At 26.8% G+C, this 21,378-nt stretch overlaps 1 protein-coding gene across 1 annotated transcript in view; it reads right to left on the reverse strand.

The window, feature by feature from the left end:
• LOC135930893 (uncharacterized) overlaps positions 1 to 10,837 on the reverse strand; it is a 51,979-nt gene extending 41,142 nt beyond the window's left edge. The window contains exons 1-4 of the mRNA XM_065467692.1: positions 10,798 to 10,837; positions 8,765 to 8,889; positions 1,655 to 1,706; positions 627 to 751 (exon numbers count right to left, since the gene is read on the reverse strand). Coding sequence (XP_065323764.1) covers positions 627 to 751; positions 1,655 to 1,706; positions 8,765 to 8,889; positions 10,798 to 10,825 — 330 coding nt within the window. The 5' untranslated portion in view covers positions 10,826 to 10,837. The remainder of the gene's footprint in view (positions 1 to 626; positions 752 to 1,654; positions 1,707 to 8,764; positions 8,890 to 10,797) is intronic.
• Between the last annotated feature and the right edge of the window lie 10,541 nt (positions 10,838 to 21,378).

The following is a 21,378-nucleotide window of genomic DNA, read 5'->3' on the forward strand; positions in this document are numbered from 1 at the left end:
TAATTTTTATTATTAAAAATATTTGCTTGTATTATTATAATCAAAACACCTATAAAAATTCCAGAGCGGATATGGGTGGAAAATATCATTTTTTTAAAAAAAATCTATAGTTAACTCAAAAATAAAAAAATGCCGGGCATATTTTTTCAACTTTCTTTAGAATAGACACTTTCCCTATGTTAATCCTATTTTTTCTTTTTTTTTGATGGGACTTTTTTTTTCCTAGAATAGGAAACTTTATAATTAATTTACATTTAAGGAAATTTATAAAAATTAAATTAAAATGGAAATAAAATTTAGAAATTATTTATTGCATAGCCTAGTAGAGTGGTCTGCAATGGGCGGATTTTTTAACCGTAAAGCCCGTGCGCTCAATGTTTTGAAAAAATTTAAATCCCATTCGTCAACCTTGCCATGAGTTTTTTTTTAAAAAATATACCCGCCTTAATTTGAAATAATTTGATTGGTTGGTTTGGTTTTTCATTAATTTTTACTTAATCCCTTTTGAATATCGCATAAAAGTGATAGTAACGACATTGTTAAATGACATATCCTTAAGAAAATTATTCAAAAAAGATGGCGAACTAATTAAAACACATGTACCAGAAAATAAAAATAAAATAAACCTTGGAGTTTTTGTTTCGATTTTTAGCTATTCTTCTTTCCCTAGCTTTTTTCAAAAATTTATTGTCATCTAAATTACTCGCGTCTCTCAAAAATGTAGCAGGTTCGGGACTTGGCGGTAAAGTTTCTATTTTTTTGTTACAAAATATAGCGTTATTATATATCGTAGGCTGATTATTATATTGTTCTATATCCATTTTTTTTTATAATTATTAAATTATAAGGAAATAAAATATCTTAGCGTCTACAGAAGAGATCTTGCTAGAAGGAGATTAGAACATGCTGATGCTTTAAAATATGACTATTTGCGTAGCCATGATATAGAGCCTTGCTAAATATAAGTGAAAAAAAAAGATTCCCTATGATTTTATACCAATTAGGGAAGCATTCAAAATAAAAGGACTTTACTCTATTTTTTCAAAATTGGAAAATAATAATGTAATTATACGAAAATAAAATTCTCAATTACATTCTAACATTTTGATCAGAGATCTGCGGACCTGGACTGGTGACCTAAACTTGAGTACACGGGCCGGGTCATATATTAATTTTTTTAAATATACCCGGGCAGGTATATTTTAAATCGCCATTAGCTATGAAAATCAAAAATAAAGCATTTTGCAAAAAAAGTCGATATAGAACATTATGATGCTCAGCCGACGATATGGAGGGGTGGGGGTACTGAAATATGGAATTCACGGAGATTAGAAATTTCTAATTAAAAGTTTGAAAAAAAATCTAATTTTTTTACTGAAAGCATGTGTCGAGTGATATACCCTAAACATTTTAGACAATTTTTGCCATCAATTCTTGCATATTAAGTATCAGAAGTATTTAAAAGAAGACTTTAGGGAGGCTTTAAAAAAATACAGATTAACCTCCCACTCCACTGGGGATGAAAGGGGGTTGTGTAAAGCATTGGAAAGGATAGCTATTTCCTAACTAAATAAAAAGTGTAGGTCACAATATTTTAGGATATTTTGGAGAGAAACAAGTAAAAAAAAATAATTAAATAATATATTTATTTTACGGTCTTCTTCATTTAGTGGACCGTCGTTTTGATTCGTCACCGTAAATGTGAGCTTTTTTTTCAAAAAAGAATAAAAAATTAAATAATCAAACATAATATAAATGTCCTGGCGCGAACCAATCTCGACCAAACTTGAGTCGGTCAAACTTGGACAGACATTCATTCGAACTCGGTCAAATTCAGACCTCAATTTATAATAAATATATTTCGAAACGAACTTTCGGGTTTTGATTAAAATTTTTAAATTATTCTAATCTTTTCTTTAAAATTTAAATAATAGAAATCTCCAAAGATTTTTTTGAGTTAATATTTAGAACATCAAAAAAAATTAGTGATTTTCATTATGAAAAATTTATTACCCTGCATTCATAGTTAGCGCGAATTCGCGATGCAGTAATTTACAAAACGCGCGAATATTTGCTAAGACCCTTCAGACTTCACGCATGTTTTGTTTATATTGTTTACAAAAATCTGCCTAATTGTTAGCGAAGACGAAGTCTGGATTCATAGTGGGATCCGATCCGACACGAATAAACAGCTGTTCGAATTTTAGAACGTTTTTACGAGATCAATTTTTAAATTATTGAAATCAAATAATTCTTAGGAATAGAGTTATAAAAAACAATTAATATTAATAAAGGATGAATTGATCTCATAAACCATCATTTTAAAAGTCGATCAGCTGTTAAATCGTGTAGGATCAGATCCCAATATGAATGAGGCCGTAGGATACAAAATCACAAAAGATTTTACATCGAAAATTCCGTTTGAAAATTCCCAAAGTCATTTCAAAAATCTGGATTTTTTTTATGAATATTATTTACGGAGTTTGACAAAAAAATCTTCAAAAAATTTTTGATTTTTTTTTTGAATTTCTGATTTCATTAAGAAAGATTTTTTTAATGCATAAAAATTAGGAAAAGTTTTTTTTTTAATTGATCAAAAAATTATTGATCTTCAAAAAAAAAGTTAGATTTTTGTTCAAAATTTTTTTTTCTATTTGCGTTTGAACATATGGTTACTTTATACCAACTATTTTCAACTCGAAAATAAATTCATCGAATAGCGCATTATTCGTTTTCGATTGGTTTAAATAAAATTGAAAAATTTACTATTTTTATTTCTGTATTCGTTTTTATTTGCTTTCTTAAAAAAAATATCAAATGCGGATATTCACGGATACCACCTCTTTATCCGACGCCAAATCCGAACCGATACAAAGCGGATATTGGCCAATACCGAAAAATAATAATGTAGTTATATTTATTTCAAAAAAAAACATCCTTTACCAGGGTTTCACATAAAATGAAAAAAGTGCCAATTACCAAAAGAAAAATTGTGAATCAAAAAGGAAAAATGGGTTCTGATAAAAAAAAGAAAAACTCTTATTCATAAAAAGCAGGAAAATTGTGTAATTAATTAAATATTTTGTGGTCGTGTTAATATTCCTGAAATGTGATTTTCATGTTTTGGATATTTTTAATTTTTCTTTCTAACTTTTTGCCATCTCTATTTGATTTTTGTGTAAATTGATCTTTTTCACCCACTCATCTTATTATTAATAAAGTACACCATTTTGAAATTAAATAGAAACCTCAATACGAGACTATAAGCTAATTATTATATATAACCCAGAACATCCCCCAAAAAAGATCAGACCATTTTGAAATTAAATAGAAACCTTAATACGAGACTATAAGCTAATTATTATATATAACCCAGAACATCCCCCAAAAAAGATCAGACCGGAAGTGGCAAAAATATTTTATTTAAAAGAAAAATATGATCAAATTATAATAATCAAACGATAACCCGGACCGAAGTGACCGAAAAAATTTTATTCGTAAAAAAAATCAAAACTACAATACCAAACGATAAGTGAATTATTATATATAATCCAGAACACCTACAAAAATTCAGGAACCGGAAGTGGGCGAAAAATAAACCTTTTTTTAAAAAAAATCCATGGCTAACTTAAAAATAAAAAAATTATAAATGCTGGGCTAAAAAATTTTTTTAGAAATCCATTACGTCGTGTTGGTCTACCATGTGCGGATTTAACCAAAAAGCTCGCCCGTTCATTGTTTTGAAAAAAAATTAAACGCCATTCGCCCTATCCTTACCACGAATTTTGTTTTAAAATTTTCCCGCTTACCCAATACTTGAAACAGGGTTGGCAAAAATCGTGATTTTTTTGATTTGAATCGCGATTTAAACGAAATAAAATTAATTCAAATTTTAATTAAATCAATTAGAGGGAGGGGGATGCCTTTGATCGTAAGGATGCCTTTGATCGTAAGACACTTCATCGTATTTTCCAATTCGTTCAAAATGGAGATTAACATTTTGAAATGGTAAAAATTTAATTTTTAATGTATTATTTCTTATGTTATATTCAATTTATGCAGCAAATTAAGAAGCCTATTTTATTATTCAAATATAGATTATTTAGAAATGTACAAGACAAATATTAATTATTTAAAATGTATAAAACAAAATTTATATTATTTAGAGTGTAAAATATAAATAATAAAAAAAATTAAATATTATCAAATACATTTGAATTGTATATTAATTTAATATAAGCCGATCATTTTATCAGGAAATTCCTAATTTATTGATGATACAATTATTATATTGTGAAACTCAGCTTGTCCAAATTTCTTTCTTTTAGTATATATTTGGAATTGGTTTTTTTAAGAGTCACTCCTAAATTGATTTGGAAGACTTTTATATACGTAGCTTTACTTTTATTTGGCAATTGAGCATATATGGCTACTACTATATGCTCTTTATAATAAATATGAAAGGTATATAATTGTTTGTAAACATTTAGGAATTAAAAAAAAGTGCCATCCACTTAGATAGTTTCGTCCTCTGCAAGGAATCTAATAAATTCATATGTAGAGAATATTAGAATCTCATTATTATAATTAGCTAAAAGGAATGGATTCCCTCAAATGTTGTATATTCTGAAGCTTACCTGTTGCTAGAGGCAAGGGTGGCCTTGACTTTAATCATTCGAATCATAGTTTTTTGAACTGATTCAAAGCATAGAAGTGCATTGGGGAAGTTGGAAATATCTAGAACATTGAGAAATCTTTCTGTTAAAATTTTTTTATATATTATTTTTCTTGAATCTAGTGGGATCGATTTCATAACAACTTTAAGGTTATTTCTTGTTTCAAGGTTTAAGAATTCATGTTTGTCCTCTTCGTGTGTATGTTCTTTTGTTGTATCAATTCTAGAATCTGATTCCTAATATTGCAGGTCCATTATATAAATTTTGATGACACTTATAATAGATAGAATCCTTCTTAGAATAATCTTAAATGTCAGAAATCCCTGATAATAAAGGCAATAATTACCATTTGAGGCTTCAATGTATTGAATATCCATGATTATAAATAAAAATATTTTTAAACTATTGTTTTCCCACACTTTAATGGATCAATCACAGAATTTAACGAAACTTTATGATGAAGTGTCCATACAATCATAGGCATAGAAATCATTATAAGCGTCGTCAAGATTTATGCAATGGACGTGCTATATTAAGATTAAGCTATTCTAAAATAGATACCACAAAAGAACATACTAACAAAGAATACAAGGATGATTTTTTTAAGCCTTGAAACTAGAAATAGCCTCAAAGCCGCTGTGAAATTGAACCCACTGGAATCAAGGAAGAGAATATATAACAATATTTTAACAGAAAGGCTTCAAAATGTTCCAGATATTTCTAACTTTCCAAATGCACTTCCACGTTTCGAATCAGTTCAAAAAAACAATGATTCGAATAATTAAACAGTCACGGCCAGCTTTGTCTCTATCAACAGGTGAGCTAATATTACCTTCAGAATCCACAACATTTGAAGGGGAACCATTGCTCTTAGCCAATCATAATAATGAGATCCTAATATTCTCTACACATAAATTTATTAGAATCCTTGCAGAGGCTGAAACCATCTACATGAATGGCACCTTTTTCATTTCCCCAAAAATTTACAAGCAATTATACCTTATAAAATATGGTAGTAGCCATATATGCTTTATTGCCAAATAAAAGTATAGCCACATATGAAACTTTTCCTCATGATAAAAGAGATATGTGAGGACTATAACTTTATTCTAAGACAAAATATGATAAATTTTGAATAGGCAGCAATAGAAGTCTTTGTATGATGTATTTATAAATATACAAATCAAAAGTTAATTGATAATATTTCTTTACATTTTTTTTATTTTATAATTAAGCTGTTTTTCCACTTTACTCAAAGTGTTTGGAGAAAAGATAGTTCTTTATTGCTAAAAAAAATTTATTGCTACCTAGAGCAAGAAAAATTGCAAGGAGGATGTGCATTTTACCTCTTAGACTTGAGGACATTGATAATGTCCTAGATATATGTATAACTTTGGCACATATAAATAATATTGACATAAATCCTTTGTTTTTATATATGGATAAAACCTGGATGGGTAAAATTAAAAATATATTTATTTCTCTATAGGGCACAATTCAATATTCTCGAGGGAGATGTGGAGTAGATATACAATGGGTGGTCCCAGCAAGGATGGCATTCAGTTATAAATAAGTCAGAGAAGTCATCTCATCCAAATATTTATTCTAAAGCTTATACAATTGAATCATTAGGAACCTCATTAAATAAAGTTCATATTGATTTGATTTAGGAATGACTCTTACTAAAAGAAAGAAATTTGAATAAGCTGAGCATAATATAATACTACTATCATTAATAAGTTTGAATTTGCTGATAAATCATTGGCTTATAATTATTATACAATTCAAATGTATTTGATTATATTCTAAATAATATGTATTTGTTTTATACATTTTAAATAATCTATATTTGAATAATAAAATAGGCTACTTAATTTGCTGTAGAGATTGAATCCTAGGTTGTTCTTTTAATATTGTGTGAGAACTAAGCTAATAACATAGGAATACTTTATAAATAAAAATTTTTACCATTCCAAAAGAATTAATATTGTGATAAATTATATTTGTTTTAAATTAGAATAGTTTTTAATTTGCTATATAATTTGAATCGCTAATAACATAAGAAAAAATACATTAAAATATAAATTTTTACCATTCCAAAAGAATCAATAATATTTTTACCATTTCACCTGTTAATCTCCATTTTGAAAGAATAAGACAAAAAATATGATGAAATAGATAGAATTCTTCCTAGAATAATCTTTAATGTACAGAAATACCTGATAATAAGGGCAATAATTACCACTCGAGATTCAATGTATAGAATATCTATTATTATAAATATTGAACTATTGTTTTTCCCGCACTTTAATGGACCAATCACGATTTGGGCGAAACTTTAAGATGAAGTGTCCATACAATCATAGGCACGGAAATAAAAAATTATGGCTAAAAAGTTAAATATTATTTTGCAAGTATGAGGACTAATGCTCAAAGTAACAAGTCAAGAAATTGTTAAAAAAAATAATGATATGTTGTAATTTGATATTTTTTTTCAAATAAAGAGCTGATCTTTGCAGTTAATATGACAAAAATGAGGGATGATTTGAAGAGAAATAAAAAATTATAGCCTATGGGCATAATGCTCATTTTTTAAAATATACTACTATCATATGATTTGGAAAATAAAAGTAATCCGGGAACAAATAGTTAGTATGGTAAAGTGTTTTAAATATAATTATGTTTTGCAAGTTTCAAACAGGAAAAAGAGGGAGGGAGATCCCTTGTCTCTCCACGAGATATTCTTTGGAACTCAGTTGTAAATCGTTTAGATGGCCTATATAACTGAAATGGGCGAAATTATTTAAAATACGTGAAAAGCAATCAAAATAAAATCGATACTGCAAATTAGGAAAAAAAAGATTGAAAATATTATACTTAAAAGAGTTGCTGAATATATGATTAAAATCCTAAAAAACCAATTGTGAAATGTTTAAAAATTTTTAGAAATAAATAAATCAAACATTCCAGACAGAGTATATTGATGGAAGAATTTGCAAAAGTTATTCATCATCTTACATGTTAATAAAAAAATAAGTAGTAATCATATTTCATCCTTTGCTAAAAGATAAAATCAAGCTTTAACTCCTGCACACTCCTTATCCTAGAATATTAAATCCGAAATATCATTCAAATTTAACAACCAATGAAATGGAAACGACAATGGAATGTGGGAGTCTTCTGTATCCTAACACTGATATTGTATCTATCTTGGTAAAGTTTTAAGTAAGATCAGAGCTCTTTACTAAAATTATGTTTTTCGGATAATACAATAAATAAAGTGAACCCAATTGAATCGGTGTGGCCCAAGAAAATTTGATGAAGGATGTAAATATTCTAATAATAAAACAACTATTTACTGCATCTTCATCATCCGCTTCAGTTGATAGAGTAATCTCTTCATTCGGAAGTTGGGCACTCTAAGCTTAGGAATCAGTTAGGAACAGAAAAGGCAGGAAAATTAGTTTTTTTTAAATTAAGCAATTAAATTCTAATACCAATGCCGACTATATAGATATTTACTAGTGATTTTTAATATTTCTTAATTTTACAACAAACTAATTTATTATTTTTTTTTATTATAAAGATATTAAATTTTTTTTTAAATATGTGTAGATTTTTGATTAGTTTTGTTTAATATTTAGAATATTAAATAATTTTTCACTATTTGCGATTAAGATCGGCAACTATTTTCTAATATGTCAAAAATTGAAATAAAAAAATAGTTTTTTGTCTAACAAGTGTTATTTTACTAGTGCAATTGGTTATTTAATTTTGATTTTACCTATCAAAGTAATTTTGATTTAAATCTAGATTTTTTTTAAAATTGGAGTGATATGATTTAAATTGGCCAACCGTAGTATGGAATGATATGATTGGTTGGTTTGGTTCTTTATTCATTTTTATTAAATCCATTTTGAATATCACGCACTTGTACGTTTAAAATTGATAATATCAACATTGTTATATTACATCCATTTTGACCATATTTTTTTATAAAAAAGGCTAAAATGAAGGATATTAGCCAAAAAAAAGATGGCGAAAAACACATGTATTCCCGGAAATTAAAAAAATAACAAAGAATAAACCTTTGAGTTTTTGTTTCGATTATTGGCTATTTTTCTTTCCCTAGCATTTTTCAAAAATGTCTTGTCATCTATATCACTCGCATCTTTCAAACCTGTAGCAGGCTCAGGACTTGGCAGTATGGTTTCTTTTTTTTATTAGAAAATAGTGTTATTATAATAATTAGTTCAGGGGAGCATTTTAAAATGAAAGGGGTTTTCTGTATTTTTAAGAATAGGGATATCATGATAATTATTGTTCTCTATTATATTTTTCAACATTTATATTGTGGATATATAAGAAAATATTTAACCGAATAGTTCATTTAACAAAAATGTGGATATAGAACATTATAATACTCAGCCAATGATAAGTGGTTACTATGATATAGAATCCATGAGAATCCAGAATCTCTTAATTCTTTAAATCAACAAACTGAAAGAGATTTTTAAATTTATTATAAAAAATCTAATTTTTTTATTAAAAGTGTATTCCAGCATGTGTCAAGTATAACTTATACATTTTAGAAAATTTTTGCCATCAATTCTTGTATATATTTAAAAATTATATATTAATATATTATAAATTAAGACTAATTCAAAGGTTATATGCAAGATTTTTCTTAATTTTAAAGTTTGTATACTGGAGATAATACTAAGAGATAAGTTTAAATTCTAGCCCAAAGGCATTAATTAATTAAGGTTTCTGAAGATAATTGCCCCATTTTTATGTAAAAATATTATTATCATTTAGATTCTTTAACATTCGATAGGTGCTATTCCACCTAGTAACCATGTCCAACATTGGTTTACAAACTTTTTCAAGGAAATATAATTTTTTAAATATTTTTGTGATTTAAACAATTTAATTATTTCATTGAGATCTTCTTTAGGAAATTTTTTTTTAAATCATTAACCTCTAATTGGATTATATGGGCACAACAATGGACACAAATGAGCCCAAATGATTTATTTAGATTCTGCATCAGTGCTGAAAATGTAAGTTACCATATATATCTTGATTTTGATCATATATAATGTACTCCTCAGATGAATCACTATCATGTTTATTCGAAATAATGCTGTCATTTTGTTGCACAATCTCTATATCATTTATTTGAGAATCATTAATTATTTACGGACTCGTTATCTGTGAAGACTCATTATCATTCATTTGGGACAAATATTCTGAGAGGACATTTTCAGAAAGATTAATATGAGTAATTAGCTATTCTTCAGCTAACATTTCTGGATCAGGCAAGACATATCTTTACAATACTCTAATGAACTATCTACAATACATCATAAAATTGTCTTACCCTTTGCTACCAGAGGAATATCCCCTTCCTATAGGTGGAAGGACCATCCATAGTGTTTTAAACTTTCAGTACCTATTTTAGTTACATCTGTTTCACACAGAGACCTAATCACTAGAGCCTTGAAACCTTAAAAATGCTCACTTATTAATTATAGATGAAGTAAGTTAAACATGCAGGGTATATATTTATTACTTAGGGATATCATACAAACATCCACCCCATTTGGTGATAGTATTTTATTAGGAGGCTTTAAATAAGCATTTCCTGTTATACCTAGAGGTACTAAAATATCTATAATAGAATTGTAAATAAAATGTTCACATCTGTGGCATAATTTTATTCAGCTTAGATTAAAGGATATGAGAATTTTACACAATGATTATGACTACATTACTTGGCTCTTACAAATTAGTGAAGGAAAAACATCATCTTTACTTAAGACTATGTAGAAATCCCTCTAACAATAATTGAAGATTCTTTAATCTAATCTATATATGGAGATTTTGATTTATTAAATAATGTTGAATACCCTTAGCCTTAAGATTTTGCCAAAAGGTGATAGGTTTGACCCTATTTTTGCAAAATCTCTAAGCTTTGAATTTTTGATAAATTCCTTTATAGTTTAACAATGACCATAAAATATTAATTATAAATTATAGTTTAAAAAATATATCATAAGCTTCTAATAATATATACGGAAAAACAAGTAACAAATAAATACATTATAGTATTTCTTACTAATGCTTTTAGAATTTTTGGGTTTCATTTAAATTTTGCGGGTTTATTCGAATTATATTAATTTATGCTAAATTCAGCCGATTGTCAGATGACATAATTGACATTTTACAATCTCTTAAATTATTTATCAAGTAAAAAATTTTATCACCACCTTTCCACCCCCCTTCCCTAATCAATTTTAAAAAAGGTTATATTTTTTTATAATTAAATGATATGTTAAATAACTATTTTACTGTGTTTATCTCATAAAATAATTTTAGTATTAAATGGATACATGTATGGTATATACTAAAAACGGTATGTAGATATTAAATTAAATGATATGTAACAATTGCAATGTATTAATCAAAAAATTGAGTTTCAAATTAAAAGTGGTAGTTTTTTTAAATATTTATTATATAAGAATTCTATTATATATTAGTATAAATTTAAAACATCTAGTTACAACTTAATTGTAATGTGTTAAATCAAGTGAGTATCTAGGAATTTTCCACGGATTGGGGGAGGGGGTGATAATTTTTTTGTATGGATATAATTATTTTTAAGCATTAAAAATTTATTATAACTAATCATCATATAAAATTTATTAGAACTTATCATTATATAAAATTTATTATAACCATAACATTTAAAAATACGATCATTTGAAACACAAATAAATTGTAAGCTAATATAATACGGTTAAAAATATTATACATAAATCACAATAAAATATTAAAATAAACATTTGATATATTTTTAAAAGTTAATCGAAATATCATTCATTTATAAAAATTATTGTACCTTCTTTGCGATTGCGCTAATTTTTTAATAGTAGAACTCGATGAGATGCTATGCAATTAATTTTAAGATGTCTTTTTGCTATAGGTTTCTATTCTCAATAATGAATATTGGGTCTTCTTTGCGTTATATTAATTGGTATCTGCCAAAATATACAGTAATTATATATTTGGAAAACATAAAATATATTTTAAAGTATGTAATGCTCCCATTGTATTTCTTAGAGGATTATCTACAAAAATTAATTTTATAAATCATTTAAATTTTGCAATTAATTGGCCTTCAGATACATTTATATCCTCTGAATAAAATTTAGTTAAATATTTAATTTTACAATATCAAAATTTGCTATATCCTCAGATATGAGGGAGTTATGAGATAATATTTGTAAATTGAATAGAAACATTTGATAAATCACAATTGAGTCAATAAATCTGAAAGTTTAATAAAATTCCTTATGTTATAATGATCCTCAATTGAGTCCACTCAATATCAGAACGATTCGTTTGTCGGTAAAGTCGAAGTTTGTAAATCTCAGAATCATAATCGTATTTCGTTTTCACCTTAGCAATTTTATAGATAAATTCCTGGTCGATATTATGGTCTTTAAAGTTCTAATATAATAATTCGCGATTCTCATCATAACTTTAGCCAAATATATTTTTATGGAAAATATTGCATATAATTATTATGTAATAAATAATTTTATAAAACATTCCAATAAAAAAAAATCGGCAGTCAAATTACATTTAATAATGTATCAACTTCAGATGAAATATCTGTTTCAGGTATTTATGCTATTTCTCCAAAGACCTAAGGAATAGGTTCTTCTAGATCAAAAAAAAGGTGTACAGCTTGATATCGAAGGCGCCATATTATCGTTCAGGCTTTTTGCAATTTCTTTTTCCTGCAGCACAAGAAATCTCATAAATAATGATATTCAGTGTATTCTGTCAATTTGAATATCTGAACATTTCATACATTCAATAATTTCTAATTATAGTTATTAGTAGAGATAAATGTAATATAATTTTTTTTGTAATGTCTTATATCCATTAGTGTTTAAGGTTAAAAAAGTGTAAAAAAATAAACTTGTAAATTTCGTGAGATAAAATATTAAAGAAATAAATATTTAAATCATTTTTAAGAATATTCTTTAGTTCACAATTCATGAAGCCCTTTTATATTTTTCAGAAATTCTTACTACGGTGGCGAGAAGGGGGGGGGGCGAATTTTTCCTCCTCTCACATCATCCACTGACTTTGTGCCTGACCCCTTATATATTTTTCGAAAATAAATAGTTGTATTCAAATAAAACCCAGGATCCTTATATAAGGGTTTTGGATCAGATAAATTGGTTACAAATATATATATATCCTATATGGCGGAAATAAATGCATTATTTATTTCCCTCAATAACTATATAAGAGCTTTTCATATGATTCAAGTAATTTGGAGAGTGCTAGCGAGTTACTAGCATTATTTAAGAGATGCGTGAAATGTGTTGTCGATAATAATTAGACAAAGATCTCTCTTGCATTTGTTCTCTTTCACCTAATTTCCTTAGTTTAAGTGCGTGTCACTGCCGCAACTTACTAAGTTATAATTTAGATAAGACCAAGATTACGAAATATTTTTAAAAGATACTTCACCATCAATCCTCTGTCATTCCTAATGGTGCCAGCATTCGAGAAATTAAAACTGCATCAATATCCTTCTGAAATATCTAACTCTCAGGTACATTGGAAAAATTCATCTCCTGATCACAACTTTAAAATTTCTATTTCTAATTTTAAAACATAATTTACACAATATACATTTTAAATTCATTTGAATGAATAAATCGTCAAACCAGGTTTGCATGAGCGAGAGAAGTAGGAACAGTTTATATCCAGTTTTTTGATGGAAGGGGGGGGGGGGGTAGGGGTAGGATGTAAGGGTGGTAAACTAGGGGTTGGAAAAATTTAATGGGGTTTTATCTATCAATTTTTTAGATGACATAGGGCAAAATGTATCTGTAAAATTGACTTTTATTATAGACCTATTATAATATAACGATATTGCTAAACACCAACCAATTCTATATATGGCACACAATCATGAACATTATTTTCCAAATAGAACTATATCTGGGTCCTTTTTTGCTATTCTTTTAAATGTAATTTAAAAGGATTAAAATTATATCAGTAAACTCTGAACTATAATAGTGCGTAATGAGGGAGTTTTTAATTGAATTTATGTTATAAAAAATAACTCTTTTACATTCACAATATTTTGAAAGTTATCAATTGTACAGTAATCCTTTAAATTCTTTTTTTAAGTTCTTTTTTTAAGTTCTTTTTTTAAGTTCTTTTTTTAAGTTCTTTTTTTAAGTTATGAAGGGAGTAAAATTTTTATTAAAAAGGTGTAATTAATAATGTGGGAATATCGGCACCGAAAGCAGCGAATATTTTTGAGGGTAGGTATAGGTTTTTGAGGGGGTTTAATCCGTGAATATTCTGTCATATAGATGCTGTGTCAGACTATGTTACTATAAATGTTTTTCATGTATATGTTCAACATGTTAATTAAAAATTAGTGAATGATTTCGCCAAAATGAAATATGGTATAAAATATTTTTGTTAAAGCAATTTATTGATTTATTTCTAATACAATTTTGATTTCTGTTACACTTAATCATTAAATATTGAGTTTATTAAAAAAAATAAATAGCCTTTTTATTTATAAATAATTAGATATATTTCAGCATGTTTAAATAGGATAGTGATTTTTTATCAAACTATTTGCTAAACAACGAACATATTTAAGTACACATTTATAACAACAAAAAAATTATTATGTATTTTTTTAAATGTTTTGTATATTGTAGTATATTGTTTATTTTTAATCTATGAGTTTATATTAAATTACCTTTATCTTAAATATAATTTTTAAATTGTTAATTTTATAATATTAATATGAGTTTTATATATAATTTTATATAATACGATATATTTAATAATTATTTACGGTTATACTTATATTTGTTAGCTTTCATGTGTTTTTCTTCGGCAGTGCATTATTATTATACTCTATTATGCATGGACAGACAATTTTTCCATGAACATTTGAACTTAATATAATTTATATAAGTTTTTCCATAGATATTTAATATATATAGATGACTCAATCAAAAGTTAACGGTAAATTATTAATAATTCATAAGATAGGTATTCTAAACATGCTGGAATATATTTTCGACAAAAGCAGATTTTTAAATTTAAAAAAACGCGTTATAAAATGACAAATTTGAAAAAATAGCACATTGTTGGAAAAAACATATTCCCGCTAAGGCTAACATATATATAAAGACATTTTATATACAGTTAATAATAATCATTACTTAAATAATACTTTATTGCTGGTTTCATTCTGATCCTGATTTCCTACACATGTCTTGATATCTTGTATTGTTTATATTCACAACGTAATCCTCTAAATGCTTTGAATATATATTGTATTAAAATAAAATAAAACCCCTATTTATGTATTAAAAGGGGAAATCAAGCCATAGCTTTTCATATCCCTTAATCCACAAATAGTCAAAATTTTTCTAGATAAACACAGATCTATGCGATTATTGATTCGCCGATTAGGCTACACACTCAAGCCCGTTAATTTTTTCGTATATAATGATAAATAAACATGTTTAGATATTTCATGAAATATAATTAAATAACAAAACCCGCCTGACGGAAAATATCACTAATCATTGTTAATTTAATTTAGATTTTCAAATTTAAATATTTTTAAAATTGTAGTATCACTTAATTATAAATAAAATTAATAATATAAATTTTCTTTCAAAATTCCGAAAAAGTTAATCAAAACCCCCTGAAGAATTATTTAAAGGATAGAAAAAATATTTCTTAATTGAAATTCGCAGCTTTTATATAATATATTGCAAATTTTTTAAAATATTTATACAATTTTTCATTGAATTGCTTAGAGTTTTTTTTTGTTATATTATTTAAAATAAAATCGTTCTAAAAATTAATTTTTTTAAATGATAATTTGTAATATAATCATTTATTTATAATTTGAAAACTTATATGAGAGTTTAGTAAGTTTTTGAGCCTCTGGGTCAATTTTTCTCTCAAATCAACATCATGAATATCCAGTGTTAAAAAAATGTAACAAAAGGTCTGTAAATGGGGATCTTAAAGATCTACAATTAAAGCTATAGGGGAAAACCAACCTAATAATGCTTCCCCTCTCTTGCCAAAATCCTGGCTACATCTATAGGTAGCTTAGGAAAGAGGGTAAGATTAAAGGTTAGAAATGTAAATTTATCTAGGCTTATGTCGCTAATGCATATTAAAAATGGGTATATTTTTCAAAAGGATAGCTTTTAATTATATTTTTCTAAATGTTAAATCATTAAATTAAACTACGCATTTTGTATTTAAAAACTGCGCAATCAATTAGTTTTACCACTGTGAAGTTTATTATTTTTTCACAAATATGAAAAACTCTTAAATAAGGTCTCTGCAATGGAAAGGGGGGAGGGCGAAACAAATGTTTCATTAAATTTACAAATGTCATTGATAATATGTAAAAATAAATCAAATAATTTAATAATAAATTTTTTGTGCACCCCTTAGTTTATATAAAATATTGATATAAATTTTGATACATCAAATTTTAAATAATTATTTTTAAAAAGTGTTGGATTCTGCCTTTAAGTGCCTGGTATGTAATTATATATTTTGTATATGATTTATTAAATCTCACGATCATTATTTTTATTAAATATTAGTATATATAGTGAATTCCATGATAAATCAATATCAGTTTTAACCCGACCCCCTTAGACTTTTCTAAAAATTTCATTGAGTTTGCATATATTTTAACTAAGAAATTAAACTTTAGCCTCAAACTTCAAACAGCAGCTAAGATACGGATCTCCAAAGATTGAAAAAATTCTGCATTTTTTGCAAAATGCTCTCCCTTTATTTTTAGATATCGTTGGATATAATTGATCTATAAACGTTTTAAAATTTCTTCATATAGCCTAATGGTAAGCATTTTATTTTAATAAAGGTTAAAGGAGACACCATTTGCAGAAAAGACTCATATACAATCTTAAGGAATTTTTTTTTTGAGATATAACAAATTTATTTAGTAAAAAAAAATATAAGAGCCTAATGATATAATTATAAATAATTTCGTTATATCTACAATTATATCAAGGTAAGTTATAATAATAGTAAAAAAAAAATATAATATTAGTAAATCACAATTATATATAGTCATTAATTCTTAAAGAAAAGCATGCATAGTGACATAAAAGTAGGCTTTAATAGATTTGCTTGTTTAAGACCAAAATATTATATCTTAGCTTAAGTGCCAATAACCCATGCCATGTAAATATTCACTATTCATCAAAATTTTAAATTAATTTTGACTGGCGGAAAATTTCCCCAATTAACGTCTAATAATATATTATTAAAAACTATCAAGGTATTGCACAATCTCTCTGTAATCCTGCAATTCTTGATTGCGCATTCCTCAATCTAAGAGAAAGTTTAAGATATCATTAGACAATATTGCAATTGAATTAAATACTTCACAATGTTTTTCTGTTGATTGAAAACGACTCTTGAAACATTTTGCACGTCGACATCTGATTTTAGAAATTTATTTTACTAAAAATTAAATACTAATCATACATTCATTTATATCCTCGTTGCAGTCAGCATTTCACAATTCTAAAATTAAGCTTAAATGTTGGTGAATTTTTTGTTATATAGAATTTTTTAGATAATTATGCTTTTGTGAAGCAGGACTACGTTCAGGGATTCACGTGAAATAATATCCAGAATATCTTCCATCCTTTATGATGTATTATCGTATAAATAATTATGATGCTGTCTAAACAATTCATGCGCCGTTTATTTCCAAAAATTAATTTTCTTAAATCAAAATTTCAAAATATATTTAAAAAATTTATTTATTTTTCTGATGCGCAAAAACGCAATATAAAAAATTAAAAATTTATAATCTTCGCCAACACGTACTCGATTTAGGAATCAAAACTGAATGACACTTTTTTTGCAACAGACCCTGCCAAATGTGCCTTCGATACTTTATAGGGAATTACCAAATGATAGTAGCAAGAGCGAGCCTTCAATGTCTTAATAAGAACCAGATGTTAAATACTTTCGATTTATTTAATTTTTGTATAAAAAATATCACAGAAGTTAAAGGCTTATAAATGACCATGAATATGGGTAAATATTTTGAAAATTAAATGACCAAAAAAAGAAATAGAGTGGCTTAAATCCTTAAACAATGCCTGTGCCTGAATTATTGGATCGGAGATTTAAGGGCTTATAAATGAACATGTATATGTATTTTGAAAGGTTTTAAAAGACTAAAAGCATTCCTATAACGCAAAGTTTCCTGCGATTATCCCTCTAATGGAAAATAAAATTAAAATTGAATTATATTCAAATTTTGAAAATATTTAAGCAACATATAAATTTAAAAATTTTATAAAATTATATTTTGTCTTCAATAAAATTATAATCAAAAATTGATTCGTATTTTTTAGATATTTTTACGATAAGAGAAATTTTATTTTATCAAATAAATTTACCATAGCCCCACCCTCCTCTCCGCAATGATTCTTCATATCTTAAATAAATATTCATTATTATAATATCAAATATTTGATATCTTTTGATATGTATTTGATTAATATTAAATATTTATTAAGAATATTTTCAATAGATTATTGATTAAAATACCATACCTCCTAAACCTGTGTTTGGCTTAACTTGAAGTTTTGCATATTTATTTATCCTACAGTTATTCATAAAAAAATTGAAAGAGAATCTTATCGTATCTAGCACGTTTGTCATAGACCTGTCCAATGTGAGCGAACGTGAATTATATGGAGGCTCACCCTCCATATTGCCGATTTGTTTCTATCAAAATGAATGGAAGCTCTATCCAATTTTTAGTATTAGAGTGAGGTATAGATATGAGTGTGAAGAAGAAATAGGTAAGAAATAGAAAAAAAACTATTTCTTCCAAATAAAAAATAGTTATTATTTTATTAGTAAAATTTCTGTCTAGGTATTGTAGGTATTTATAAACATTTAGTAAATATTATGTAATGAGTAAAAAACGTTACGAAATATAAAGCATATAAGGGAGCGTAATAGATTATTATGCGTTATAAAAGTTTTATTTGCTTCTTATATCTAATTAATAATCAATATATGCCACTCTATTTACTTTATTTGAGCTTATTAGGTACCTTGTCATGACGAATTTTAATCTAAAACCACCCACGGATGAAAATAAAATAACATTATCATAAACTACATAATTATATCGGTAAAATTTAATTAATTTAAAACTAGATAATATTTATTTAGAAACTAACCATCAATAGAGTATCAGATATCTTTTCTTAAAAAATTTCCTCTCAGCAGTCATCTTTCATTTAGAGAACTAGATATGTATCATTTATTAGAAAAAACTAACAGTTTATAGTATTGGTGATCTTTTCTTAAGAAAATAAATATATAATTACCTCTCAAAACTCAGCAGTAATTCGTCAAATGATCATAAATTAGCCTTAGAATGGTTCTAAATGTTTTTCTATCTGTAGAAGCTCGCTTTATGAATTCACATTATAAGCCTATCTCCGCTAATGATCTGGTTATCCTGCCGTATCAATCATTTTGTTAGGAATGGTTTGAGGGCTGTCTCCTACGGGGATATTTAATAAGTACTTTATATATTAGGCTGCTTGGGGCTTGTCTGAAAATATTTCCTACAGTTTGATTATCCGGTATTCTATTATTCTATAAAGTGGGAGTGTGTCGCCTCTGGCCCATATGTATTTTGAGGAAAGAAGGTTCTGAAAATATATTTAAGACATTTGTTAAAATGTTTGCGTTATTTTATTATTCAATTTAGTATCGCACCATGTTTCAGTATTCGAATTTTGAAAAGTCAGTTTTTTAATGGAAGGTATTTGGTTTGACCATATTTTCATGAAAGACCTGTATTTGTTCAAGGGCTATTATATTTGTTAAATTATATCATGAAATGATGCTGCACAAACATGTAAATTTGGTAGGAACCGTTCCTAGTAATTTATTAACTTAAGAAATGCTAGAAGTTGTATTTATCCGTAGGTGTGAGAGCCTCATGAATAGTTAGAATTTTGTCTTTGGTAAGATATAATCTAGATTTCTCTATGTTAATACAAAAATTTTACAGTCTCTTTCAATATTTTTAGTTTGTCTATTTTAATTTTAATACCCACCTTGCAGCTGATCATTATCATCTTTGCCATTAATGATAATATCATGCAAATATACATCTTTCACCGGGTATGATTTTAATAAATTATCCATAAATCTTTGAAAAATAGTAGGCTCTACGGTTAGTCCAAATGATATCCCAGTGTATTTAAAATGACTGATATGATTAACGATTGTTAAATATTTTGGGACTCCTCCAGTTAGAGATAAGGATAATGTTTAATATTTCTGTCTTCATCCAATCTTTGCCAGTAAATCACCCAACTTTGGGATTATATTATGATCCTCCACCAGCTGTGTTAATAGTCACATTAAAATCGGCACATTTGGCGTTATCCACTTTCACCGATTCCCTATTGGGTCTACCTTTTACGAAACTCTGTAACTCCATCTCGATACTTTTGAGAAGTGGAAAAAACCATTCACGCCAGGAAACTACTCGGTTTAAAGCTCAGGCCCATGTCTATTCCACCATTTATTTGGTAATCAATCCTGGATTTCTATCAAATGCTTTACTAAATTAATTCACCCACCTATTTGTCATCCTCTTCAATCTTCTGTATTCTAATAATTCTCAGAATTCTTATCTTAAAACCTAAAGTTCATCGTAATATAACAAAGGTGTATCATTTGACTTTTTTACTCTTTAAGATATTGTATTTTTCCCTTCACTTGAATCTTACCAATTCTCACAAGGACTGACTGGCGAGGTGTCTCCTACTATACTATTATTAATGAAACCCCGTCACTTCAGATTTCAACTCGTTACCAATTATTAACTTTATTTATTTCCCCTTTGGATTATCCTCGGATCTGCCTTCTCAATAATGACTTCCAAGTCTAATATTTGAGTTAATATAAAATATTATTAATCTATGTTTTTAACCCCGACTCAGAACTTAGTATTATTTTTGAAAAAATCAATGCTTGCTAAAAATTGTAATCTATCTGTATTCTGAAAAAATTTACACATGACTAAAAAATTGCATTATTTTTTTATTTGGCCCAGGTTTGCATCTAATAACTTTATTTAAATTTTATCAAGTTTTTTGGGATCACCCAATCCTTCCATACCAAAATAAGCCAATAAAACTTTAAGTTTATCTTTCTCCTCTGTTAAGCTTTTTAATCTAAATACACCTCTATATCAGCTAAGAATAACTAACGCCTATTTTATTTTTTAAAGATTCTAAAGTAATTGTATTTATTTATAAGTTTAAATCATCAATTATTCAATTAATACAAGTATCATAATCATTTTAATGTATTTACTAATACAAAACTCACTATTTCTTGATACCAACTCGTCGTCAGTGTTATACAACTAGAATATATATTAATAATGTATGTCAATCATCAAATATTATGTCACATATGTATCTTTCCTTGTTTTTTAAAGTAACTAAATATACATGCAATTTATGTGCGTGAGCTGTTTTCTTATCCAGCGTCTTTTTAATCAGCCCACAGACGCTCA

Source organism: Gordionus sp. m RMFG-2023, chromosome 1 (assembly GCF_954871325.1).
Source record: "Gordionus sp. m RMFG-2023 chromosome 1, tfGorSpeb1-WG-v2, whole genome shotgun sequence".
Classification (NCBI taxonomy): Eukaryota; Metazoa; Nematomorpha; class Gordioida; order Chordodea; family Parachordodidae; genus Gordionus; species Gordionus sp. m RMFG-2023.